Source organism: Bos taurus, chromosome X (assembly GCF_002263795.3).
Source record: "Bos taurus isolate L1 Dominette 01449 registration number 42190680 breed Hereford chromosome X, ARS-UCD2.0, whole genome shotgun sequence".
Lineage (NCBI taxonomy): Eukaryota > Metazoa > Chordata > Mammalia > Artiodactyla > Bovidae > Bos > Bos taurus.
In genome coordinates, this window is record NC_037357.1 from 135,657,099 (window position 1) to 135,684,196 (window position 27,098).

Consider the following 27,098-nt stretch of genomic DNA (forward strand, 5'->3'; position numbering starts at 1 on the left):
CTGCCTGGAGATGCTGCCTCGGGCTGGGGTGGCTGGGGGTGGTCTCCGGGGCCCGTGCACTTCGCCGCAAAGTGTAGAATCAAGTTACCTTGCAGGGAACCCCTGCCGCTACTGCTGCACGACCGGACTGCTACGGGTGGGGGGCGGAAATGGAGAGCACCGGACTTGTGCCTTCCTCCTGGGAGGTGCAGGCGGGCATCTGTGCTCACGCAGGGGCTCCATTCAGAGCCGCACCCGCGTCCGCCCGCTCCCGCCGGAGTGATTGCAGGGGTCGCGGAGCACTCGGTCGGTCCCTCGCGGTGCAGGCCCTGCACACAGGCTGCAGTGTGCACGCTCGCGGGTGCTCCATCAGGACGCCAAGTCTCAGTAGTGGTCAGGCTCAGCAGAATGTGCCTGTCAACGGAAAAGACGCTTGAACCATAACGCAGACATTTCGGGGCTTCCCTGGTGGGTCAGCGGTTAAGAATCCGCCGGCAGTGTGGGAGACGAAGGTTCGATCCCTGGGTCTGGAGGATCCCCTGGAGGAGGAAATGGCAACCCACTCCAGTATTCTTTTTTTTAGTCTAAATAATGTATTTTTGTCTGTACTAGCTCTGTTACCGCGCAGGCTTTTCTCTAGTTGCGGAGAGCGGGGGGCCTCCGTGTAGATGCCGTGCGTGGGTTTCTCACTGCCGTGGGCTCTGTCTGCCGAGCACAGGCTCTAGAGCATGCGGGCTTCAGTAGTTGCGACACAGGGCTCAGGAAGTTACAGCTCCCGGGCTCTGGAGCCCAGTCTCGGTTAGTGGTGGCTCGGGCCTTTAGTGGCTCCAAGGTAGGTGGGATCTTCCCAGATGGGGGATTGAACCCATGTTCCCTACATTGACAGGCGGATTCTTTCACCACCGAGCCACCAGGGAGGGCCCCACTCCAGTATTCTTGCCTGGAGAATCCCACGGACAGAGGGGCCTGGCGGTCCACGGCCCACAGGAGCGCGGCATTGGACGCAGCTGCGCACAGACAGACTTCCTTTCCCTCCCACCCTGTAAGGTTCCAGCGCAGCAGAGGGCAGGCCGCCGGGGCACCGTCTGAGTCTCCAAACCCGCCAGCGTTTCCCCTATGTCCACGGGCCCCCCTCCCGAGAGCTGTCTGCTCTGAACGCGGGCTCTGCGCGCCGTGAACACATCCCTCAACGCCGCTGTATCTCGGCCCCCTCGTCTCTGCAGATACCGAGCGGCTCTACTCAGCTGTGTTTGAGGACATCTGCGGGCGCTACGGGAAGAAGTACAGCTGGGACGTGAAGTCTCTGGTGATGGGCAAGAAGGCGCTGGAGGCGGCCCAGCTGATCAGAGACACGCTGCAGCTTCCGATGTCCGCGGAGGAGCTGGTGGAGGTGAGCCAGGCCAAGCTGAAGGAGGTCTTCCCCACGGCCGCGCTCATGCCAGGTGAGGTCCCCGGAGTGCGCTTGGGGCTCTGAGCGGCAGGTCTCACTCAGCCTGCCAGGGGGCGCGCTAGCGTTCTCCTCTTCCCTGAGAACTCGGAAGATGCCCTTCCTGGTAAGGCTCCGAGGGACTCATTAGAGACGTTGGAGGATGCTGGCACGTGCTGTGGGTTTTCCGGGGTGGCCCCGTGGAAGAGAACCCTCCCGCCAGTGCAGCGGACTCAGGTTCGATCCCGGAGCGGCGAAGATCCCCTGGAGGAGGCATGGCCACCGACTCCGGTGTTCTTGCCTGGAAAATTCACGGACAGAGGAGCCTGGCGGGCTACAGTCCATGGGGTCACCAAAGAGTGGGGTGTGACTCAGCGACTACAGGACGGCAGCATCATGTGCTTGTCGTTTTTGAGCTTCCTTAATGTATGTTCTCACGGATTCCTGAGACCCGAAAACATTTGCATTTTGTTCATGTCAGTGTGACCTAGAGATCACATTCCTGAGAGAATTGCTTCCGAGTTTCAAATAGGTGGCTTTTGCTTTTCACAATCAGAGAATTCATGTTACAGCAGCTATGCAAACTTGAACATGTTGATGATAGGCAAGCAGCGAAATCTCCCTAAAGAAGTTTAAAAAACACTTATTTTAAGAGTTAAAGGTGTAATTCAGTTCTAACATGTCTGTGTGGCCTTTACTTGTTTTCCTTTGAGAGCTAAGATGACTTTTCTCCCCTGGGGCTTGTTAGCTGAAGATGGAACAACAGAACTGCCTGCTATTTCTTACTATAAGTGAGGAGGTCAAGAGTGTTCTAGGTTACAGGGACCAAAATGGCTTAAAAATGGAGTGTTATTTTAAGATTCTTCTAGGAAGAAAGGTGAATTACTCAGTCTTTAGAATTCTTGGTGCTCAGGGAGAAAAAAGTTTACAGTCAGAGCAGTAATTTTGGATTCAAAATGGTATTAACATGAGTCATGGTCATTTTTTGAAACACATGTAATTATCTGCATTTATACATATATCCAGAGGGGCAGATTGAATATCCCCTGGAACTAGTGAGTTTCCTGGAAAGGACCTTGCTATTACTGCTGCCTGGTATTACAAAGAAACCGTGTGGGCTGTTCTTGGATTACACACACACACACACACACACACACACACACACACACGCCTGTACATCACACATACATACACGTGAATGTCACACACACGTTAGACACATGCAGACATATGTCACACACACAAACACGTCACACACACACACACACTTATGTCACACATATACACGTTATGTCACGGAAATACATGTGAACACACACACGTACCTCGGCATATGAGCACAAGCACCATGACACACACTCCCTTCACCAGCTGCCTTTCTGGGCCGTTTGCACACGTGGGGATGCTGACAAGCTTCAGTGATGGAAGCACAGCTATTAATAAACGTCACAGAAGTTCTTGGCTAAAAGTTTATCATCTTACCATTGTTGAGTGTGCCAGCTGAGCGTGAAGAACGTTCAGACGGTTGTGTAACCAGCAACAGCATCCATCTCTCTCAACTTTTTACCTTGTGGAGTTGGAGCTGTGTCCCCAGTAGACCCTAACTTCCATCCCTTCCTCTGTCTCTCTCTCTCCAGCTCCAGGGACCTCCCCTTCTGCTTTCCGTCTCTGTGAATTTGAACTACTCTAGGTATCTCACATGGCGCTAGTGTTAAACAGCCCACCTAGCAGTGCAGGAGACACAGGTTCAGTCTGTGGGTCAGGACGATCTCCTGGAGAAGGAAACAGCAACCGCACTGCCGTGTCCTTGCCTGGAGACTCCCGTGGACAGAGGAGCCTGTCGGGCTGCAGTCCATGGGGTCCACAGTCAGAGCTGCCTGAGTGAGCGCACGTGCACACATCCTCAGTGTTTGCCCTCCTGTGGCCAACCTCGAGGTTCGTCAGCGCTCTCATTCCACACGTGCAGCGTGCGACAGGCTTCTCTCCCTCTGAAGACAGAATCATACTCCATCGTGTGGATGGACCTCACGTTGCTTATCTGTTCATCCGTCGATAAACACTTGGGTTGCTTCTGCCTCTTGGCTACTGTGAAAACCACTGCTGTGAACGTGTGTATAGAAATACCTCTTCAGGAACTTGGTTTTATTTATTTTTTGGGGGGGGAGGTACAGTCCCAGAAACACAATTATCGAATTATAAGGTGATTCCCTTTGTAGTGTTTTGAGGGTCCCCCGACTGTTTTCTAGACTGGCTGTGTCATTGTATGTTTCTTCCAACAGTCCACAAGGGTTCAAGATTCTCTACATTTTCACCAACTCTGGTTATTTTCTCTCTTTTTGATAGGAACCATCCTAATGTGTGTGAAGCCATTATCTCTTGGATTTGAATTTCTTGAATAATTAATGACATAGAGCGTTGTTTCTTGCTCTTAGCCATTTGTGTGTCTTCTTTGGAGAAATGTTTATTCAAGTCCTTTGCCCATTTTTTGATTTTTTTTTTCTTGTTGAGTTCTAGGAATTCTTCATATAATAAAGTCTGAATACAAACCCACTTATCAGCTACATGGTTTGCAGATATTTCCTCCCATTTCAGAGGTTGCTTCTTCACTCTGTTGAGTGTGTTCCTTGATACCCAGAACTTTTTACGTTTGATGTACTCCCATTGACTATTTCTGTTCTTGCTTGAGTTTTTAGTGTCATAGCCAAGAGTTTAAAAAAAAAAAAAAAGATCCTATGTCTTAATGCTTTCTTTCTGTTTGTTGTCTTTTAGGAATTTTGTAGTTTTAGCTCTTACCTTTCGGCCTTTAATCCACCTTATATTAATTTTTGTATATGGTATAAGAGTCCAGCTTTGTTCTTTCCAAGTGGATATCCATGTTCCCAAAACACACTTTGTTGAAGAGACTGTCGTTTTCCCCGTTGAGTGGTCTTGGGAGCCTTGTTGAAAGATCACCTGGGTGTTGCATGTGTGAAGAGTTATTTCCAGGCTCTCTATTCTATTCCATTGGTCTATATGTCTGTCTTTATGTCAGCACCAAACTGTTTCGATTACCATATCTTTGTAATATGTTTTGAAACCTGGAAGTGTGAGATTCTCCAAGTTTGTTCTTCTTTTCCAAGATGGTGTATGGCTATTCAGGTTCCACTGAGAGTCCATATAAATGTTGGCATTGATTTCTGTATTTCAACAAAAAGTGCCTTGGGATTTTGGTATGGATTCCTCTGAATCTGTAGACCACTTTGGGTACTGTGGGCACTGTAAAGATGATCAGATCTTGCGGCCCATGAGCCTGGGAAGTGTTTCCCTTTCTTTGTGTCTTCTTCAGTTTCTTCCAGCAGTATTTTGTAGTTTCAGCATTACAGGACTTTCACCTTCTTCTATTTCTCTTTGATGCACTTGTCAGTGGGTTTATTTAAATGTTCTTTTCAGATTTTTCCTTGTTTAATGTGTGGAAATACAGCTGACTTTTGCATGTTGATTTTTGTCATCTGCAGTGTTGCTGAAGTTTGTTAATAGTGCTATGGTCTTATGTATACGTGCAGAATCTTTAGAGTTTTCTACGTTTAGGATCATTTCATGTGCAAACAGATGACTTCATCTCTTCCTTTCTGATGTGGATGTATTTTATTTCTCTTCCTTGCCTAGATGCTCTGGCTAGGACTTATAGTGCTGTGTGAGATAAAAGTGAGACGAGAAAGCGTTGTTTTCTTGTTCCTTATTGCAGAGAAAAAGCTTTCAGCCTTTTAACATTGAGTGTGATGTTAGTTATGGAATTTTCATGTATGGCTTTTATTATGTTGAGGTACTTTTCTTTTATTCCTGGTTTGAGTGTTTATATCATGAAAGGGTGTTGAGTTTTTTCCAAATGCTTTTTCTGCCTCATTTGAGATGATCCTTTGGGTTTTGTTCATTTTGTTAACACGGTGTGTCACGTTGATTTTTGTATGTTGAACTGTCCTCGAGACTCCAGAAATAAATCCCCCTTCTTCACAGTGTAGAAGAATCCTCTGAATGTGCTACTTAAATAAGTTTGCTAGTGTTTTGTTGAGTGTGTTTGCCTCAGTTTCTTGTCATTTCTTTCTTTGGCTTTGGTGCCAGGGTAACGCTGGCCCGATGGGATGAGCTTGGGAGTATATCGTCCTCTTTTAATTGTGGGGAAGAGTTTGAGTACTGTTGGTGGTAATTCTTTACAGTCTGGTGGAATTCTCCGGTGAATCTGTTTGGTCCTGTTTTCCTTGTCGGACGGCTTCTGATTACTGAATTAATCTCCATAACACATAGAGGTTTGAACAGACTTTCTTTTGCTTTGATCTCGATAGCTTGTATATTTCTAGCAATTCATCTGTTTCTTCCAGGCTATTCAGTGTGTCTGCTTACAGGTTCTCACATTATTCTCTTTGAATCACTTTTATTTCTGTGCTGTTGGTTTTAATGTCCTTGCTTTCATTTCTGATTGTATTTATAAGCCTGGTTTTTGTTTTTTTTCTTCAGTAATCCAGCTAAGTCTATATTGTTTGTATTTGACATGGAGTCTCTTGCATTGTTTAACATACAAAGCACCCTTGGTTTAGGCACGCAAATCTCCTCTTTCTTCTTTATCCACCCAAGCCTTTCAAGTGGTTTTCCTTCCAGAATTTTTGTGTCGTTTTTTTTTTTTTTTAAGATATACTTGAGACATGATGGTCGTGGTTTAGGCACTAAGCTGTATCCGACTCTTGGATACCCGCATGGCTTATAACCCACCGGGCTTCTCTGTCAATGGGCCTGCCCAGGCAGGAACACTGGAGTGGGTTGCCATTTCCTTCTCCAGGGACCTTCCCAACCCAGGGATCCAATCCATGTCTTGGCAGGCAGATTCTTTCCCATTGAGCCACCAGGGAAGCCCATACTTGAGATATATTCTACTACAATTCCAAGAAAACGATGTCTTCTGCAGCTAGCCTGGTAGTTTGGCTGGAATGCCATCAAGTCTATATTATGGAGTCTATTTGGTGATCCAGTCCATGTAGTATCCTCATCTTGGCTTTCCCAGTGACCAGATATTATGTAAATGATACCTCATCCTGGGTAATCACTGAAAAGAACGGAACCCTAAAACCAGCTCCAGTGTAGAAATGAGATGAGAACTTGTTCTTCCTAGACGGTTTAGTCCTGCTGAAGTCGCCTGGAAGACTCTTGTCTCTGCATACATCTCATGCCAGTCACAGACACGGTAAGGACAGAGATCTAGTTTCTACTCAGAGAGACGTGCTGCACCCCCGAGTTGCCATCTGTGCCGCCTCCCTCCCAGCACCTCTTTTATGTGAGCCAAAGCCGAGCCCCACCGGAAAGGCAGCCTCCCGGGTCTGGAGTCCAGGGAGCGGTGACGGTAGCCAGGAACAGACCACTGCCGTCTGTCCAGATCAGGTGTTCCTCTTGTCCCCTTGCTGCTTTGACTCCATCATGCAGCTCAGGATGATCGAGGTGGAGCCCTTGACTTCCGTTTCTCTTCCCTCTGCAGGTGTTTTCTTGGGGGGCGGGGGCATTTCCAGCTGGGGAAGGCACCTTGAGCCCATGAGAGGAAGGAGCCTGTCTGTAGAGAGGGTGTTTTATGAATTCCACGTCCTTCATTTTGCACAAGGAAATGGCAGCCCACTCCAGCATCCTTGCTTGCAGAATCCCCACGGACAGGCGGGCTGTAGTCCGTGGAGTCGCAGAGAGTCGGACACGACTGAGCGACTCACACAGACGTCCTTCATTCTGACGATGCAGCTCTGCCTTCAGGTGAGCGCTGTGGCCCGGCAGGTCCTTAGTACGGAAGGGAGGGCAGGTTGCCTGGGAAACAGGCCCTGCCATAGTGATGCAGGAGGTCGGCCTGGGCCGTCACCAGGGTGACCGGCCCCTGATTATGAGGTGCGTGCGGCTCTGCCTGGGTCCCGCCTCACGGAGGGTCGGGCTGGCCTGTGCGGCTTGGAGGCCAGGCATGAGTGACTTGATTCCCTCCTCATGAGCTGTGGACACCTCTCTTTAAAATCGGCCGTGGATGTTCTAGGAGGCAAGTACTTTTTTTTTTTTTAACTTTTTATTTTCTATTGAGGTATAGCTGATTAACACTGTTGTGATGGTTTCAGGCAGACAGTGAAGGCACTCAGCGGTACATGTACATGTATCCATGCCCCCCCAAATTCCCCTCCCATCCAGGCTGCCACATGACATGGAGCAGAGTTCCCTGTGCTGGACAGCAGGTCCTTGTTGGTTCTTCATGTTAAACACAGCAGTGTGTCCATGTCCATCCCAAACTCCCTGACTATCCCTTCCCCCATCCTCCCCTCTGGAAACCATAAGGTAATTACAGAGGATTGAGCAGAGTTCCCTGTGCTGGACAGCAGGTCCTTGTTGGTTCTCCATGTGAAACACAGCAGTGTGTACACATCCATCCCAAATTCCCTGACTGTCCCTTCCTGCCATCAGGACAGAAGTACTTTTGTCCAGTATGTCCTGTAAGCATTTACCACATCCCTTAGTGATGAAACAGAATGTAAGTCAGCCAAGGGTCTAATTATTTTCTGAGAATAGACATCTTCTTAACAGTGGCAAAAATTTTTGACCAAAAAAAAAAAAAAAAATACATATATATATATATATATATATATTGAAATGTATGTGGTTTTACATAGGAAAAATTTTGACATGGAATGTAAGGAAACCGTCAGAACAGTGTTCCCCATGAAGGGTGCTGGTAACCTCCAGTGTATTTTTTTTTTTAATTACTGTTTTTTAATTTAAAAAATGATCTGTAGTTTTGGCTACACGAGGTCGTCGTTGCTGCGTGTGGGCTTTGTCTAGCGGAGGCGAGCAGAGGCTGCTGATGGTGGTGTGCGAGATTCTCACAGCGGTGTCGCTTCTCTTGTTGAGGATGAGCTCTATGGCCTAGTTGTCTCACGGGCTGTGGGGTCTTCCTTCCCCAGCCAGGGCTGGAACTCCTGAGCCCTGCGTGGGCAGGTGGGTTTGTCACCCCTGAAGCACGAGGAAAGTCCACCTGCACCGTATTGTGGAGAAGATTGCTTCAGTCGCGGGTTCTTGGAGGTGTGTGACGGTAATGTGTTTTGGCATCATTTAAGCAGGAGTAAGTTGGTTCGGAAGGCCGGTAAATAAAGTCTGTGGTTTTTAATGGTGTGAAACCCCCAAGAAGGTCTGCTGTTGCCGTGGCTCTTTGCTTTTCCTGCTCTTTTTCCCTGGGGGTGGGGGTTGGGGATTTCCCACGGAAAAGCCCAGGACGTGACTTTGGGCCCGTGGAGGGGACGGGGACAAGGCCCCGCCCAGGACTGCTGGCCCAGAGGCACTGCCCCGTGACATGGGCCCCTGAGGAATGCAGGTCCACCGCCACCGTGGAGTGTCGCCTGGGTGTTGCCCGTGGGGACACGTCCCAGGTGGAGACAGGCCTGACCCGGACAGGTCCTCACCGGGGCTCGGAAGTCACTCACGCCAGGACAGGCTCGGGATTCACTGACGCTGCTCTGGGGAGCGCCCTGAACACTACAGCGCAGCCACCCAGTGGGCAGCACTTTCCCTGGGGGGCGCCCCGGGCCCGGTCCACCTGGGCCTGTTTCTTCTAGGCCCGGTGCCTGAGCCTCTTGTCTGTTTCCACCTGTCTGCCTTTGGCTTTTCCGTTTTGTTCTTCATCTGTCTTCCGCCTTTAGTTCCCCATGGCTGTCAGCCAGCGTGACCATCTCCCGCCACCCCACTTTGTGAATACACCTTCCACCACCCTGGCAAGAAGGCACTCGCTTTCTCAGGGTCCCTCTGTAACTTCCTCTTCCTTTACTTAACCCTTACGTGCAGCTGCTGCTGAGTGGGTGCTCAGGGAGACACAAAAGAAATGTCTCCTTCTCCATGCAGTCCGTAATCAGAGTAGGACGCATGCGTCTCAGTTCAGTTCAGTCGCTCAGTCCTGTCCAACTCCATGTGACCTCATGGACTGCAGCACACCAGGCCTCCCTGTCCGTCATCATCTCCCTGAGCTTGTTCAAACTCGTGTCCGTCCAGTCATAGAGTTGACTAAAATGTCTTCATCTTTTTTTCTTATATACAAATAAATTTCAGGTCTTACAAGATCAGTTCAGTTCAGTCGCTCAGTTGTGTCTGACTCTTTCGTAAACCACGCACTGTATAGTCCGTGGAATTCTCCAGGCCAGAATACTGGAGTGGGTAGCCTTTCCCTTCTCCAGGGAATCTTCCCAACCCAGGGATCGAACCCAGGTCTCCCGCATTGCAGGCGGACTCTTAACCAGCTGAGCCACCTGGGAAACCCCATTACTTACTGTTTAACAGGGATTCCCAGGTGGTGCTAGTGGTAAAGAACCTTCCTGCCAGGTTCGATCCCTGGGTCGGGAAGATCCCCTGGAGGAGGGCACGGCAACCCACTCCAGGATTCTTTCCTGGAGAATCCCACAGACAGAGGAGCCTGGCGGGCTGCAGTCCACGGGATCAGAATGAGTCAGACACGACTGGATTGGCTTAGCATGCGCACACTGCTGAGCCATTCAGGATGCCTCCTTCTAGGACATTTCTTAGGATACCTGTGTGATGTGTGTATACACACACACATCCCTTAAAGGAACTAAAAAAAAATTCACCAACATCCAAAGCAAGTAAACAGTTGATGCATAGAATGAAAATCCTGAAATATTTAAATTACATTGCTTGGCAACTTTTATAGGAAGAGACAGGTGTTAAGCAAGTGAGAACTCTTTTTTTTTTTTTTGGCTTGTACATGAGGTGAGTCTCCTTTATGAGCCTGAGGCGTGTCAGGGACTAGCTGAGAAGTCAGGTCCTCTGTGTGTTCTTACGTGTGCCTGCGTGTCAGCCTCGGGTCATTTTAGCACCTGCACTTCCCAGGTGATGCTCTGCAGTCCTGCGAGGTTTAAGTAAGCTGCCCACAGATGCTCAGAGCTGGCCTCTGACTGGCAGGGGCTCCAGCGAGCAGAGCTGCACTGTTCGCAGGGCAGGATTTGGAGAACGCACCCCTCAAAGGCAATGCCGACTCACAGGAAGAGTCCTCTTCCAGGCTGTGCCATGCTCCTGAGCCACCCACCCCACTCTTGAGGCGGGCTTCCCTGGTGGCTCAGATGGTAAACGATCCTGCCTGCAATGCGGGATCCCTGAGTCAGAAAGATCCACCCTTGAGGTGGTGCCAGTGGTGAAGAATCCCCCCTGCCATTGTAGGAGATGAAAGAGACTCAGGTTTGCTCCCTGGATTACGAAGATCCCCAGGGAATGACTACCCGCTCCAGTATTCTTGCCTGGAGAATCCCAGGGACAGAGGAGCCTGGCAGGCTACAGCCCAGGGGGTCGCAAAGAGTCAGACACCACAGTTGAAAGGAGAGTGGCCCTCAGGGTGAGTCAGCAGGAGGTTATCCCCTTTATCTGCCCTGGAATGTGAGCTCATAGCCTGTGGTCATGCCATTCCAAAGCAACTGATTAGAAATCCACAATGATGTTGAAATCCAGGCATTGCTCAGGGTGCTCTTTGAAGGGGCAGAGGTGTCAGTGCAACGGTTGGGATGGTGTTTCGGGGCGGGGTGGGGGGGCTCTGAAGAGCTCCAGTACCATAGTCCTTTCTGTCTCAGCACAGAGAGGAGTTCAGAGAGAGCAGAGTGGTAGATACTCGTGGCTAATGAGAATAAGACGCCTGTGAGGCTCACAAGCAGGTGGACAAGACTTGTCACGCCCCGAGAACTTGGCCAGCCACAGTTTTATAATCAAAAGAAAAGTAGGGAGGAGGAGAAGACCACCTTTTTCCTCATTCTTGAGTAGATGTCACGCTTCCATCATCAGCTCCTCCTCCACGTTGGGCAGGGGAGTTTTCTTGTCTTGCATGGTCAAGCTATTTCACAGAGTTGTTTTTTCATGTGGGCAGAGCATGACTAAGTCACTGAGCTCACTGGGCGGGATGTGGGTCTCATGCCACCGCCCTTTTATTGTTTGGGGGCAAGTCTCCTGCTTCTGTTGCGTGGTTTTGCTGCTAAGCTCCAATCCTTTGGCCACCTAATGCGAAGAACTGACTTCTGGAAGAGACCCTGATGCTGGGAAAGATTGAAGGCGGGAGGAGAAGGGGACGGCAGAGGGTGAGATGGTTGGTTGGCATCACCCACTCGATGGACATGGGTTTGAGTAAACTCTGGGAGTTGGTGATGGACAGGGAAGCTGGCGTGCTGCGGTCCAGGGGGTTGCAAACAGTCGGATACAACTGAGCGACTGAACTGAGCGAAGCCTGCTTGGTTGTGTGGTTAAGCAGCTCTCCTTTCCTGAGTGATCATTTAACTTACGGGGGTCTCCCATATTTTTTTGTGCTTCCAGTTGCCTCATAGGGCTAACTGTCTGATCGCCTGCTTTGTCCCTTCACTCTGTCCCCGTCATCTGGAGCCCTGCTCTGAGAACCTGCTCCTGTAAGTTGCCACCCCCTTGCACCTCCTGGCTGTCATTCTAGCAGAGAGACCTGGTCTCGGGGTCCAAGGTGGCAGCTGGAGATTCCGGGGGCTTTTCCCTACTGCTGCCGAGAACCGGTGCTCCCCTGTTGTTCCTGTGTGTGTCTGTGTGTCTTCTCTTTCTTTCCTGAGCTTTATGCTTGAGGGCTAACTGTTTGTCAAAATTTTGCCAGCACACGTTTGTATTTGCAGTCATGAACTACGACTCCTTCTCATAATCACGGCCCCCTGTTTCTAGTCTCCACCTCAAGCTCCTACCTTGGGTCCGTTTCATCAGTTTCCTGTGGCTGATATTCCAATGACCGACAGATGTGGTGTCCTGGGACAACAGAAATTTATGTAGGCACAGTCCTGGAGACTGGAAGGCTGAGGTCAGTGTGTAGGCAGGCCCACAGTCCCTCCAGGGGCTCCAGGGGAGGCTCCTCCCCGCCTCTTCCAGCCTCTGGGGGCTCCAGGCGTCCATCCCTGGGCTGGTGGTGGCTGCCTCCCTCCTGTCTACAGCTCCATCTCCACGTGGCTTCTCCTCCGTGTCCATGTGTCTCTTCTGTGTCTTATGGGGAGCGTATTGTGGGATTTAGGGCCACCCTCATCCAAATGACCTCATTTCAGAATCCTTTACTTCTCATCTGCAAAGATCTTGTTTTCAAGTCAAGTCCTGTTCTGAGGTCAAGTCGTCCCAGGGCCAAGGATCCTCCAGAGGCTCCAGGGGAGGGTCTGCCCCGCCTCTTCCAGCCTCTGGTGGCTCCAGGTGTCCGTCCCTGGGCTGGAGACCGCCTCCCTCTGTCTCCACGTGGCTTCTCTGTGCCTGTTGCCCTTCCTCTTGTGAGGACACCAGTTACTAAGGGCCCTAGTTGCTGTTACGAATGTCTGTGGGTCTCTCTGAGTTCATGTAGTTGAAGTCCTGACCCACAGTGTTAATGTATTTGGAGGTGACCTGATTGCGGGGTGGTGAGATCATCAAGGTGGCACCCCAGGAATGGGATTAGCGCCCTTCAGTGAGAGGCCCCTCAGAGCTCGCTCCCCCCACCCCCCACATCAGGACACGGGGTAGGTGGCCGTGAGTCAGGAAGAGGGCCCACTCAGGAGACCCTGAGTGGGTGCCTTGGTCTCGGTTGCAGCCTGCAGACCTGTGAGAAACAGATTTCCGTGTTTACACAGCAGCCAGGCCGATGGGGCTGCACGACAACAGCTGGAGCAGAGGAAGGCAGACGTCACTGGGCTGAGTGCATGTGTGCGTTGCTCAGGCGCATACAGTCTCCTTTTTCGACCCGCATGGACCATAGCCCGCCAGGCTCCTCTGTCAATGGGATTCTCTAGGCAAGAATACTGCCGTGGGTTGGCATTTTCTTCTTCAGGGAAATCTTCCCAACCCAGGGATCCAACGTGAATCCCCTGTGTCTCCTGCATTGGCAGGCACATTCTTTACCGCTGAGCCAACTGGGAACTCCCACTGGGTTTAGGGCTGATCTCATTCTGAATGTCCTTCATCACCTCTGCACAGACCCTCCTCATCCCAGGTCAGTTCATGGTCAGATACCCCAGGGGTGAGGACCTCACCTCTGCTCAGACCCTCATTGTCCCAGGTCAGCTCACGGTCAGAAACCCCAGGGGTGAGGACCTTCACCTCCACACAGACCCTCCTCATCCCAGGTCAGTTCACAGTCAGAAACCCCAGGGGTGAGGACCCTTATCTCTGCACAGACCCTCATTGTCTCAGGTCAGTTCACGGTCAGAAACCCCAGGGGTGAGGACCCTTATCTCTGCACAGACCCTCATTGTCCCAGGTCAGTTCACGGTCAGAAACCCCAGGGGTGAGGACCCTTATCTCTGCACAGACCCTCATTGTCCCAGGTCAGTTCACAGTCAGAAACCCCAGGGGTGAGGCCCTTCACCTCTGCACAGACCTTCCTCTTCCCAGGTCAGCTCACGGTCAGAAACCCCAGGGGTGAGGACCTCACTTCCGCATAGACGGTCTCCTCATTGTCCCAGGTCAGTTCACAGTCAGAAACCCCAGTGGGGAGGACCTCACCTCTGCTCAGACCCACGTCCCAGGTCAGTTCATGTTCAGAAACCCCAGGGGTGAGGACCTCACGTCTGCTCAGACCCTCATTATTCCAGGTCAGTTCATGGTCAGAAACCCCAGGGGTGAGGACCTTCACCTCTGCTCAGACCCAGGTCCCAGGTGAGTTCATGTTCAGAACACCCTGACGTCTCTTTCGGGGCCCACCACTGCACCCACCGCCCTTGAAGGCGTCCCCTGTGGCCTGTGCCACACTGGTGCCAGCCTGTCCCCTCCCAGGCAGGGGCACTGTCACTGTCTAGGAGAAGGGTCTCCCTTCCACCCTGCGGGCTGCGATGAGGAGGGACCGAGCCTCGTGTCCAGGAATGCTCGGATTGGAGGTCTGAGCGGGGCAGCCGGCTTGCGGCAAACCCTATGCCAGGATGGCGTGGTGTCTGCTCTCTCCCCGGGTGGTTCCATCAACCAAGCCCCGACTCTGCCGCCCCACCCCCGCGCCTCCCCGCAGGACTCTAGACTCCGCGGCTGCTCCGCGGTCCCCTTGTGCTGAGCCCGTCCCTGAATAGTGTCGTCTCCCCACCCTGGGTCCTTTCCGCTCCCAACCACAACGTGTCTGCGGGCTCAGGTGAAGTGTCACAGAGGACGCCTGAGCTAGATGGGGGGCTGCTGGATACAGCCACCCAGCACCTGAATTTCAGGGCAGCAGCTGAAAGAACCCGTGTCCCCTGTCGACCTTCTCTGCACGCGTCCGTGTGCAGAACCACCTTCCTGGCTCTTCCGTGTGCAGACCCACTTTCCTGGCAGCCTCCACATCTCTCCTCACCAGCCCGAAGCCTCTTGGATGAAGTCAGGCAGAAACACTCAGCTCTCAGCATCGCTGATCTTCGACAGTTCTTTCCTTCCCTGTAGATCAGTCCTGGGAATGCTCATTCTGTGTAGCAAGAGCGATCTGTCTGTGCCCGGCCATGAAACCCACTCGAGCACCCCGAGGCTACCAGCTGTCTGCTGGCTGGGTTTCATTTATGTACCTAATTAATGAGCTTCTGTGCAGGACAGAAGTCCCATCATGTTTCTAGTCTTTTACTTCGCAGAGAGACTAAGAAAAAGTCAGCGTAGGGTATTTAAAGGACACAAAAGTTTTTGAAGTAATCGGGCAGTAGCATGTTAATACCAGGAGAGTTGAATGATTGACGAGTAACCTGAGTTTGATGGATTGGTGGCGACCATGGCTTCTACCATCTTGTGGGGCCTTGCCTTGCTGTGTGTGGTTTTATGGGTGGTGTGTTTTACAGGTGTTCCCTCACAGCGTCACCACCCGGAACGCTAATCGTCGCTGTATCCCAGGACAGAACCGAGCCCCAGACATGGGGCTGCTTGCCACGGGCTGTGCTCAGCCTCCCTGACTCTGGGCTCATGTTTGTAACCATCTCGGACATCTTCACGGAGCTCATCTGATTTAAAAGGAGTCTTTCCCGGACTCCCTGGGGTTCCGGTGGTTAGGGATCCGCCTTCCTGTACAGGGGCCACAGGTTTGCTCCCTGGTCTGGGAAGTAAGTTCCACACGCCATGGGCCAACTAAACCCGTGCTTCGCAGCTAGGGAGGAAGCCTGGACACTGCACCGGAGATCCTACGTGCCGTGACTAAGATGCGGTACAGCCAAAAATAAATACATAAATAAAAGCAACAGATCTTAAAAAAAAAATTTAACAGTCATCCAAAAACTTATTCATTCCCCTATGGATAACAATGTTGACTCTGTTTTCCAGTGTAGGCTTGCTGGTGTGTATTTATTTTGGTTAGTATTGCCCCGTTAAGTTAGTGCATTACAAAATAGTCACAGAACTAGAAATACTTAAAGTATAAGCTAAAGTGAGATCAACCATATTTAAATTTTTATAATCAATACATCAGAGGACTCTTCCAGCAAAATTTTCTTTTTCCAGTAGGTTTTAGAGGAAGCATGTATTTAAATATGCTCCAGTATTTTTTAGTATGCTGGTTTACTGTTGGGTCATACAACTTGAACCTTTTGTTTTAATCCAGTCATGTTGATACTCAGCTTTAATCACCATATCCAGACCAAGGTGATTATTGGATGTATATTTGTCATAGGCATTCTTTCATCCTTTTAATTCACCAATTCCATGAAGGTTTTTTATGGAAATTTAGCTAATGTAATTCTACATATTGGTCATTAGTTGTTGCAAGCTAATTAAACAGTGTGGCTTTTTAATATTTTCAGATAACAGGTTCCAACCCCACAGCAACTCTTCAAGTAGGGTACTTTCATAGTGGTTGTAAGTTGGCTTCAGTGTGAGGTTAAGTGTGTGTGTTCACAAGACATACAGGTCTGTAGTTTTTGTATGTTTTTCTCTAGCTTCCGTATCAGAAAAGTGCCAGTCTCAAAAACACGAGTTGGGAAATAAGTGTTCCCCGTGATTTTCTGAGGTTTCCTGAGAATTGGTGTGGTTTCTTCCTGGGATGTTTGGTAAGTTCACCAGCGAGGGCGTGCGGTGCCAGTTCTGGGACGGTTCTTAGCTTAGATTCAGTCTCTTTCCCGTGGATCTAGGGCTAGTTACGTTATCGCTGTGTTCCCGAGTGAGCTGTCAAAGAGCTCTCTTCCAAAGAACGTTCCTCTTCAAGAAGAACTTGTCCATGTCCTCTACGTTGTCACAGTTCTTGGCAGCTGCCCGGCTTTGCTCTGATAGTGGTAGAGCTTTCGTTGCTCAGTCGTGTACCACTCTTTGAGACCTCATGGACTGTGGCCCACCAGGCGATTTCTCTGTCCATGGGATTTCCCAGGCGAGAATACCACAGTGGGTTGCTATTCTCCTCCTCCAGGGGATCTTCCCAACCCAGGGATGGAACCAGCATCTCCTGCGTCTCCTGCATTGCAGGTGGATTCTTTTATTTTTTTTTTAATTTATTATTTTTAATTGAAGGATAATTGCTCTACAGCATTGTTTTCATTCCCGCCTTACATCAACATGGATCAGTCACAGGTGTACCTGTGTCCCCTCCCTCTTGAACCCCCTCCCACCTCCACCCTGTCCTCCCCTCCAGGTTGTCACAGAGCCCCAGTTTGAGTTCTGTGAGTCGTACAGCGAATTCCCCTGGCTGTCTTGTTTTACATACGGTAATGTATGTGTCTCCATGCTCCTCTCTCCATTCATGCCACCCTCTCCTTCCCCCACTGTGTCCACAAGCCTGTTCTCTGTGTCTGCATCTGCTTTGCTGCCCTGCAAGTAGGCTCATCAGCACCGTCTTTCTAGAGTCCACATGTATGTGTTAATATACGGTAAGCACCATCTTTCCAGAGTCCACATATATGTGTTAATATGCGGTAAGCACCGTCTTTCTAGAGTCCACATATGTTTTAATATACGGTAAACACCATCTTTCTAGAGTCCAAATATATGTGTTAGTATACATAACGGTGTATCTGTTTCTGACTTAACTTCACTCTGTATAAAAGACTACAGGTTCATCCACCTCATCAGAACTGACTAAAATGTGTTCCCTTTTATGTATGAGTAATATTCCACTGTATACTTGTACCACGGCCTCTTTATCCATTCATCAGTGCATGGACATCTTGGTTGCTTCCACGTCCTAGCTATTGTATGTAGATACTGTTCAGGTGGATTCTTTACCCGCTCAGCCGTCAGGGAGCCCTTGCTCTGACCGGCGTGGCAAGCAGAGCACCAGCCATCCCAGTAGTCGCCTCTGATCCTCTGGGAAAGGCCATCGCCGAGCCCTGAACTGCTTTTCCATGTCAGTGCTGAGTGCAGATGTCCCCGTGCTGACATCCCTGCCCTGTGAGGACAGCGGTGAGATCAGAGGAGGCTGCAAGCTGCGGGGAACGGAGCTGGCCCAGCGTCGCCCCCACCCCCCTCCACCGCCGAGGCCTGCACACACCCCCCTCATCCCTGACGGTCCCCCTTCCTCCACCCCCCGCCCCCAACCCAGGCGTGGAGAAGCTGATCCGCCACCTGCGGAAGCACGATGTGCCCTGTGCCGTGGCCACCAGCTCGGGGACGGCGTCCTTCCAGCTGAAGACCAGCCGCCACCAGGACTTCTTCGGCCTCTTCCACCACGTGGTGCTGGGCGACGACCCTGAGGTGCGGAGCGGGAAGCCTGAGCCCGACATCTTCCTGACCTGCGCGCGCCGCTTTTCTCCGGCTCCTCCCGCAAACAAGGTACGCAGCGTGGCTGGGAATGGGGGAGATACCCGGTGCAGGTCGGGGGCTCTCCGTGTCCACGCGGACGGCTGCTGCGCGGCTCCTGAGACTCGAGGCGAGGGCACTGCAGGCAGTGGGAGCGCCATGCCTGGGGAGGGCCCTGCACGTCGTGGGGGGCAGCGCGGAGGCCCTGAGACTCGGCTGGAGAGACCCACCAGACTGAACCGCACGGGGCGCCCGGGGGGTCCCAGAGCGTCTAGAGCTGACCAAGCGTGGCCTATGGGCACCGAGCGGGGAAGAGGGGCCTTTGGAGACACGGGACTCCGGCATCCTCATTTGTGACGCGCAGACCCGGACGCGCATGTGCAGTTCAGTTCGGCGATTCTGACGTCGGTCAGCCACCCTCACCGCCGCTCTGCCTGCGCTCTTCTCGGTGATACTTCATCACAGCCGAGCTGGTGCGTGCGAGGGCGCTTGGTTTTCACTGAGCGGTCGACAGGCTTCTGTGTGTTTCTCCCTCTGGAAAGGGCCGCCGGAGGAGCTCCACCTGCATCACGCAGGGTCCCCCTTGGGGAGCGGAGGAGGTGTCTGAGTCTGGGACAGGCTGGCGGTGAGCAGTGGTGCCTCATGGCGCACTGGGGCTGCTGAGGTGCGGGGCGGAGCCTCGGCTGTCCGCAGGTGTGGATTCCGGAGCGTCTGGGGGCTTCTCCAGAGGCGTGGCTCCTGGTGACCCCGGGGTGTCTCCGCCAGGCAGGGCGTGTATCCACTGGGGTGCGGCGTTCCCAGCTGGTTCCAGGATCCTGGATCAGGTGCCTTGTGGGGAACCCGTGCAGGGAAGAGCGTTTCCCTGGAAGGTCTTCTCACCGTTGTGCCCTCCCACTAACCAGTGAGCCGGTGATGGGACCCAGCCTGGTGCCACAGAAATCAGAGCCTCAGGACTGTTACTGCAAAACCAGTCTCCAGAGGCAGGAGATGGGGGAGCGTTCTTGAATGACCTGCTTTTGGGTTTAGGACCTGACTTGCTGCATTCAGCTTATAAGGGCAATCGAAACACAGAACCAGCACCACCAGTCCCAGCCCCAGCCTGTGCCTGATCTCAGACCCGCACTGGACCTCCCACGGTTCAGTATACCTAGGACAGGAGCTCCCCTGGAGTCAGTGCAGACCCCGGCTTAGCGGCTCAGCTCCCAGGGACGGCCCCCACTTCACACGCCAGCCACCAACGGAGGCATCGCAGCCACTCACACTTCTCCCCGGCCGACCACAAGCTTGGGGATCCCACAGAGCCCACTACCTCGGCAGTTGTAACTCACTAGAACGACTCAGAACTCAGGAAGACACTGTGCTTGCCTTCACTGGTTTACCCAGGCAGCCCAGTAGTAAGACTCTGGGCTCTCAATGCAGGGGCCCTGGGTTCTATCCCTGCTCAGGGAACTAGATCCCCCGTCACTGTAGTTAGGAGTCTGCACGCCATAGCTAAAGAGCGAAGCTTCTGCCTGCCACAGCCAAGACGTACTGCAGCCAGATACGTGATATAAATACAGCCCAGGAACCCTGCAGCGGACAGCTGTGTGGGGTGAGGGGCGGGTGGCTGGGCTGCTGGAGCGTGCAGGCCCACTGGGTGCACCAGCCTCCAGCACCCACCTGTCTTCAGTGCCATGCCTCCTTGGCACCTCCTTCCAGGGGTGTTTGTGGAGGCTCCATTGCCGGCAGTTAATTCACTGGCCGTTGGTAAATGCATCCTTTGCTGGCCGTGGAGATGAGGGGGTGGGCTATAAGTGGCCGCCCTCCAATCGCGCCTTGGGGTGGGACACAGCCAGGAGCCCATCAATCACGCCTTGGGGTGGGACACAGCCAGGAGCCCATCAATCACGCCTTGGGGTGGGACACAGCCAGGAGCCCTCCAATCGCGCCTTGGGGTGGGACACAGCCAGGAGCCCATCAACAGCCCCCCACCCCGCGCATCCTGCGTCCATCTAGGGACCAGATACTCAGGCATGCTTGAAAGGGGATTAGTATGAATGACGCGGAAAATGTGTTCACTGCCCAGGACATGTCAAGGGTTTTAGGAGCTCTGTGCAGGAAAGTTAAAGTAGGGCTTCCCTGGTGGCTCAGACGGTAAAGAATCTGCCTGCCATGCACGAGACCCAGGTTTCATCCCTGGGTCAGGGAGATTCCCCTGGAGAAGGGACTGGCTACCCACTGCCCACTCCAGTATTCTGGCCTGGAGAATCCCGTGAACAGAGAAGCCTGGCGGATACCAGGGGCAAAGACCAAAATTTTTTTTTTTTTTACATTGCAGCCATAAGCATCATTGAGGGTCAGTGAGGGACAATGATTCCCATACACGGCAAGTTCAGCTCAGTAGTGGATGCAGGCCAGCCGCTAAGCCGCAGAGTTGGAGCTGAAGCCGCAGGGCTGGCAGGGCAGGGGCTGGGGGCCGAGCGGCTCTGCTTCTTATGTCAGGACGTGTCCGTGTCCACGGGCTCAGCGTCCCGCTACAGGTTCCACACAGATGGGTTCTTTTCCCTAAGAACTGCCCCCCCCTCCCGCCCCACTTAATGTTGACCCCTTCAGGTGATGAAGCGGCTTCTAGAAGGGCCACCTCCTATATGCACTGCAGGTTGCTGTTGATCAGCCTGGCGAAGCGAGGCGCCACTCCCCTCCCCCCGGGCAGACTGGTACCTCCCGGGAGGCTCCCAGAAGGAGCACTGTTTATCCAGCCCATCCTGGCAGCTGAGAGGACAAGATGCTGGACCGTCACCTCCTGAATCGTGTGGCCGCGGGAGTTCAAAGAGGAGGCTGCTGCCTGCCTGCCTCCACCTCCAGGCAGCCCTTCCTTTGCCCGGCACCCTGTTCATGGAAACACGGTGTTTGCAGGTTGGCGAGTGTGTGTGCAAGCAGCGACAAGGAGACCATGTTGCTGGCTTTGCGTGAAGACATTTGCAGCAAAACCATGGACGGGGTTGGGGGGGTGGGCAGGGGTTGGGGCTCTAGCTTGCAGGGCAGGAGATTCCCTTGGTGAGGCGCCGGTCCGGAGCTCGAATGGCCCTGTTGCCCGCCCTGACGGTGTTCATTTCAGATGCGTCAAAGGAAGCTGAGCGAGTGCGTGGCCTGGGCGTAATCCAGCTCTTCCGGTGTCCTCCGCCAGTCACCCTCGTTCCACATCCACGTCTATTCATGCAGGTGTTTGTCTTGCAGAGATCAACCTCTCTTGTCCCATTTCGTACGCAAATAACAGCTCATGCATTTGGGTTTTCCCCTGGTGACGTGCTTCTGGTGGTAAGAAGGGCTGTGTTGACAGGCTCCTGGTTGTGCCCCACTCTGCAACCCGATCATCCTGTACTTGAGTTTGTCTCCCGAGTGCAGGGGCTTCCCAGGGGATTCAGTGGTAAGGACCCCGCCTGTCAGTGCAGGAGATGTAAGAGATGCAGGTTTGATCCCTGGGTCGGGAAGATCCCCTGGAGGAGGGCATGGCCACCCACTGCAGTATTCTTGCCTAGGAAATCCCATGGCCAGGGGAGCCTGGAAGACTGCAGTCCATGGGGTCGGAGAGTTGCACACGACTGAGTGACTTAGCACCTGAATCCAGGAAGCGGGTGCAGAGAGGCCTGTGCAGACACGACAGAGCTCTTAGGTCATGTCCTGTGCTCTGCCGATGACACAGTGCAGGCCCCAGCACGCGGGGGTGGCGAACCTCAGAGTGCAAGGGCGTGTCACACTATTAGTAAGTCCCTGCAGAGAGCCACGGTGCCGGCGCAAATTTGCGATGGTGTGCGTGTCACCGAATGAACTCAGCGCCACGGTACTAATAGGGAAGCGGGAAAGCACAGGCGGTGTGAAAGGGGGGTTTGCGTTCACACACTGGTTACGGTCTGCTAGGAGGAAACGCCTCACAGGGCTGGTGTTCATTGTTTTCACTGAAACTGTTTCCTCCCAACCTGTCCAGGTGTCATCCTTCTGTGCTTAAAATATGTAGTGATAACCAGGTCCCGGGGGCATGTTCTGGGACCTCTTCCTGTACGCTCTTAGGTTCTGTGTACGGGGTGTGTCAACTAAATGGACAGAAGACATTAGCAAGAGAAAATACAGATTTCTCTCTGCATAAGAAGGCACTGCACAGGAAATACGATTCAAGGAGGCATATAGAAGCTGGGGTTTATATACCATCTTAATAGGGCTTGGGGAGAGAAAGAGGGGCACTTCCGGGAGACCAGATATCTTTCAGGAACATAAATGGGCTCTCAGGAGAACAGAAGAGAGAGACGATCGTCGTATGGTGACGTCTGTTGGGGTGATTTCTTACACAGGTGTTGACCTCTGCAGACTTCCGTTTAGTCATAAAAGTCAACGTTCCTGGGTTGTGAAAATCTTAAGGAGAGGCTTTATGGCAGTAGAATTTCTTTTTCTTTATATATATTTTATTGAGGTATAGTTGACTTACAATGTTTCAGGGGCACAGTGAGGTGATTCAGTTATACATATATACATATATATTATTTTTGAGATTATTTTCCATTGCAGGTTATTATAAGATATGACTACAGTTCCCTGTGCTATACAACCTTTGCTGCCTGTTGCATGTGTATTTTTTAAAAAAATTAGAAATCTAGCACTCTATTCATACTAGGTCAAACGAGTGGAATCGAAATGTCAAATTTTTTAGTTAGGCCAAAATTCCCAAGTTTTCTACAATATATATTGTATTTATACACTAGTATATTGTCATTATTGTATTATAGTACACTATTTATATAGGTGTATATCAAAGCTTTTCTAGTGTGCTTGATAAAGACTTGAGAAAGAACATCAAAAAAAAAAGAGAGATGGAGAAATTGGAAAACATAAACTAAATGAAATAGCAGTGAATGTGAAACAGAAAAAGTGAAACAAAGTGGGTAAAAGTGTAAGATCATCATATAGTCCAGTTGTTTTCAAACGTGGCAGCTCACCAGAAACACATCTGGGGCTTTGGAGAAAAGCAAGCAATACCTGGGCATTTGTATGTTTCAAAAAATTCCAATTTACTTCTGACAGCCATATGGATTTTAAAAAGCGATTACAGGTTTTTCTATTACATGGTTTTTTATGATACAGTTTTGTTGATACAGAATCGTATTATTTTCCTGTTGACCGATGATGAGACAGTGGTATTAAGTGAGTAATAGTTACATAATCACAATAAAGATGTTTATCAGTTTTCACAGTCAGTAGCCAAACAAAAAAATAAACAAAGATCATTACACTTGCAAGCCATAATGGGAACATGGTTAACATAACAATATAAAATAATTACATACGATCTGGGGGGTCAGGCAGAGTGATGTAGAAGGTGGGGGTGGGTGCCTGCACCCAAGAAGCCCCTCGAGTGCAGGCAGTCAGCACCTTTGATATTTCCAAGCGCCCCTTCACCTCCACAGAATGGAACAAGCACAACTGATATACCTGTTTTCATCTGCCGGGCAAGTCTGTCTTTTGGTTGGAATGTAGCTCAGTTTGTAAAGAATCTGCCTGCAATGGCGGAGACCCTGGATGGATTCCTGGGTCAGGAAAATCCACTGGAGAAGGGACAGGCTACCCACTGCAGCTTCCCACATGGCTCAGCTGGTAAAGAGTCCGCCTGCAATGCGAGAGACCTGGGTTCCATCTCTGGGTTGGGAAGACCCCCTGGAGAAGGGAAAGGCTGCCCACTCCAGGGTTCTGGCCTGGAGAATTCCATGGACTGTAGAGTCCGTGAGGTTGCAGAGTTGGACATGACTGAGCGACTTTTCACATTTCACTTGGTGCATTTAACTCATTGACACTTAAGGTAATTATCGAAATACATGATCATGTTATATTTTCTTAATTGTGTAGGGTTTATTTTCTGTAGGTCTTCTCTATGCACAAAACACAAGAGAAGGAAGGGACGTACTGATTTTTTTAAATGTTTTGTGCTCGTGGCATGGGGTATGGGATCTTAGTTCCCCCACCAATGATGGAACCTATGCTCCTAGCATCAGTACCACTGCACCACTAGGGAAGTTTCTGTGCAATTGAATTTTTCAGGGAGGCTTTAAGGGCTTGGTAAAGCCCATTCAGATGGTAAAGGGTCTGCCTGCAATACAGGAGACCCAGATATGATCCCTCGGTTGGGAAGATCCCCTGGAGGAGGAAATGGCAGCCCACTCCAGTATTCCTGCCTGGAGAATCCCATGGATGGAGAAGCCTGGCGCGCTACAGTCTGTGGGTTGCACAGAGTCGGACACGACTCCACGAGTAACACTAACACAGGGAACCTTTGCTTTGAGGAATATAAAGAGGGGTTAGGAAAAAGCCTCTTCCCACTGCTGTTGATTCTCAATGTCTTCAGCTCAGAAGAATCCTTGGGCCCCTGTGGCATGTTCTGGGCCCCCTTTACCCCTGAGGGAGTTCCTTTTTTGTTTTTCTCCCGAACCCCTCCTTGTCACCTTCCTGATTCCTCTCCCCTGACATTCAGCATCTGGCTGGCCAGCAGGAAGGCCTCTGCTCAGTGAGCTCTGCATTTCTGGAGGCCCTCAAGTCCTCCTCCATCCCGAGAGGTCTCACTTTCCCCGTGCCTCCCTGGTCCTGGGCTGGCCCCGGGAGCCTCCCAGGCTCTGTGATGCCCGAGTTGGATCCCACCTGCACCTTCCCGCGGTCTGTGGCCACTGGCACGTCCCCGGCCCTCCCCAGCTGGGTGGCTCCAGTGACCTCCTGAATGGGAGGCCCTTGTGCCCTCGCATCTCCCCCAGACCCGCTGCACCACCTCACCCTGCTGGCAGCCCTGCAGAGATCAAAGGCCATGGTCCGCGGTCCTCTGGATTGCAGGGTGACTTAGGCGGCCAGGCCTGGGCGCTCCCAGTTGTCATGAAAACACAGGCTCCCATGGGACTTCCCTGGTGGCCCACTGGTCCAGAACTTTGCCTTCCCGTGTGCGGGTTTGATGCCTGGTTGAGGAACTAAGATTCCCACCTGCCTGAAGGCCCAAAAATGAAAACATAGACATAAGCAATGTTTACCAGACCTTCAAAATGGTCCCATATGGAAAAAAAAATCTTAAAGAAATGGGCCATCTACAGCTCACAGGCCTAGAATGCATAGCGAACAATGCTGTGTAATTACATTATTTAGAGCCATAAGGACCCACTCTCAGCTGTCTGAGATGGAACGATGGGGGAGATATAACTCTTCCTGGACAGGAGATATGAAATATACCTCCTACACACACTTCTCCTCACGTCACCTGGATGGGTGTTCATCTCTGTTTTCACATCCAGTCTAGTTGTGTATGTGTGTGTGTTAGTCTGACTCTTGGGACCCCATGATGGACTACAGCCCGCCAGGCTCCTCTGTCCATGGGATTCTCCAAGGCAACAATACTAGAGTGGGTTACCATTCCTTTCTGCAGGGCGTCTTCCCAACCCAGGGATGGAATCCATGTTTCCTGCGTTGGCAGGTGGGTTCTTTAACCGCTGAGCCACCCGGGAAGCTCTCAAATGTCGCCAGTCGTCGCGTTTGATGTATTTCAAGCCTCTCGACCTCCACAGAATGGAACAAGGAAATCCAACGGCAGCCCCATCTCCCTTTGCAGGAATCATTAAGCAATCTCGCTTAAGTTCCAGCACTGAGAACCTCTTCCTACACCCCTGCCCCATCTCCCTTTGGCATCACAGGGAGCATCCACCTGACTGGAGCCCTTTGCTGTGTCTGTCTGTGATGTTTCTGTTTGGTTGTGTTTGGCGTGACTCCTGGTAAATAGATCTCAAAGCAATTAAGTTGCTTCTGGTTCTGTGGATTCATATGCACAGACACATACATCAAACAAGATGTAAGTTGGTGCAGGGGTGTGCCAGAAGCCAGCTTTTGTTACCGACTGGAAACATCACTTGAGGGGCTCCTGTATACTTTGCTCCTGTAGTGTGGTTGCACCAGCGTGACTGCTGAGCGGCTTTTTCGGTTCTCTACACGTGGCTGTGAAATTTCCCCGCGTGGGCCGTTTCAGAGGACGGTAGTTCTCATGAGGTCATCAGGACAGCGTGTTCATGTAACCCAGCCATCTCAAGCCGCCATCACAGAATGAAAATCTGACAGGACTTCAGACCTTTACAAGGATGGGTTGTATCTTGGATTTCTGATAAGTTAACTAAATAGCCATGCCTGCAAATACATGTATTAGACACACAGGACTCTGCTAGTCTGGGAGCATTCGGGCTTTCCAGATGGACCTAGTGGTGAACAACCTTCCTACCAATGCAGGAGACGCAGGTTCGATTCCCAGGATGGGAAGATCCTCTGGAGAAGGGAATGGCAACCCACTCCAATATTCTTGCCTGGAGAATCCCATGGACAGAGGACCTGGTGGGCTACAGTCCATGCAGGTTGCAGAGAGTGGGACACGACTGAAGTTACCTAGCATGCACGCATGGGAGCAATCTCACTTAAGTTCCAGCACTAAAAACCTTTTCCTACACCCCTGGTTTTGCCTGGGGAATGTGTGTACAGCACAGCTGTGGTCTTGTTTCCAGTTCAGTCTGCCTGGCTCCCCACAGGACCCCATCAAGTGTATACCCTTTCACCCAGCCACTTTCTCCCTTGCTGGTTCCTGCAGAATTCCATCTTAGCTGCTGCTCGTGTGAGTGTGAGTGAACATCGCTCAGTCGTGTCCGACTCTGCAACCCCATGGACTATACAGTGCATGGAATTCACCAGGCCAGAATACTGGAATGGGCAGCCTTTCCCTTCTCCAGGGGATCTTCCTGACCCAGGGGTGGAACCTAGGTCTCCCGCATTGCACGTGGATTCCTTACCAGCTAAGCTACCAGGGACTAGTGTATAATGGGCAGGGAAGGGGTGGGAGTCACCCTATAGGGTTAAAAAAAAAAAAAAACAGCTGAATGCAAAGACTTCTTAGGGTGTGCCAATAAACAGAATGCCTAAGAAACACTGGATCAGTTGTACTCAAGGTTAAACAGATTCAATGGATCTGAACTTGGACAAACTCCGGGAGATGGTGGTAGACAGAGAGGCC

At 51.4% G+C, this 27,098-nt stretch overlaps 1 protein-coding gene across 5 annotated transcripts in view; it reads left to right on the top strand.

Moving 5' to 3' along the window:
• PUDP (pseudouridine 5'-phosphatase) overlaps window positions 1-27,098 on the top strand; it is a 66,540-nt gene that overhangs the window by 29,685 nt on the left and 9,757 nt on the right. For 2 of the 5 annotated variants that reach the window (NM_001046595.2, XM_015461817.3), the window contains 2 exon segments: window positions 1,203-1,421; window positions 17,859-18,088. In NM_001046595.2, coding sequence (NP_001040060.1) covers window positions 1,203-1,421; window positions 17,859-18,088 — 449 coding nt within the window. 5 annotated transcript variants of the gene reach the window in all.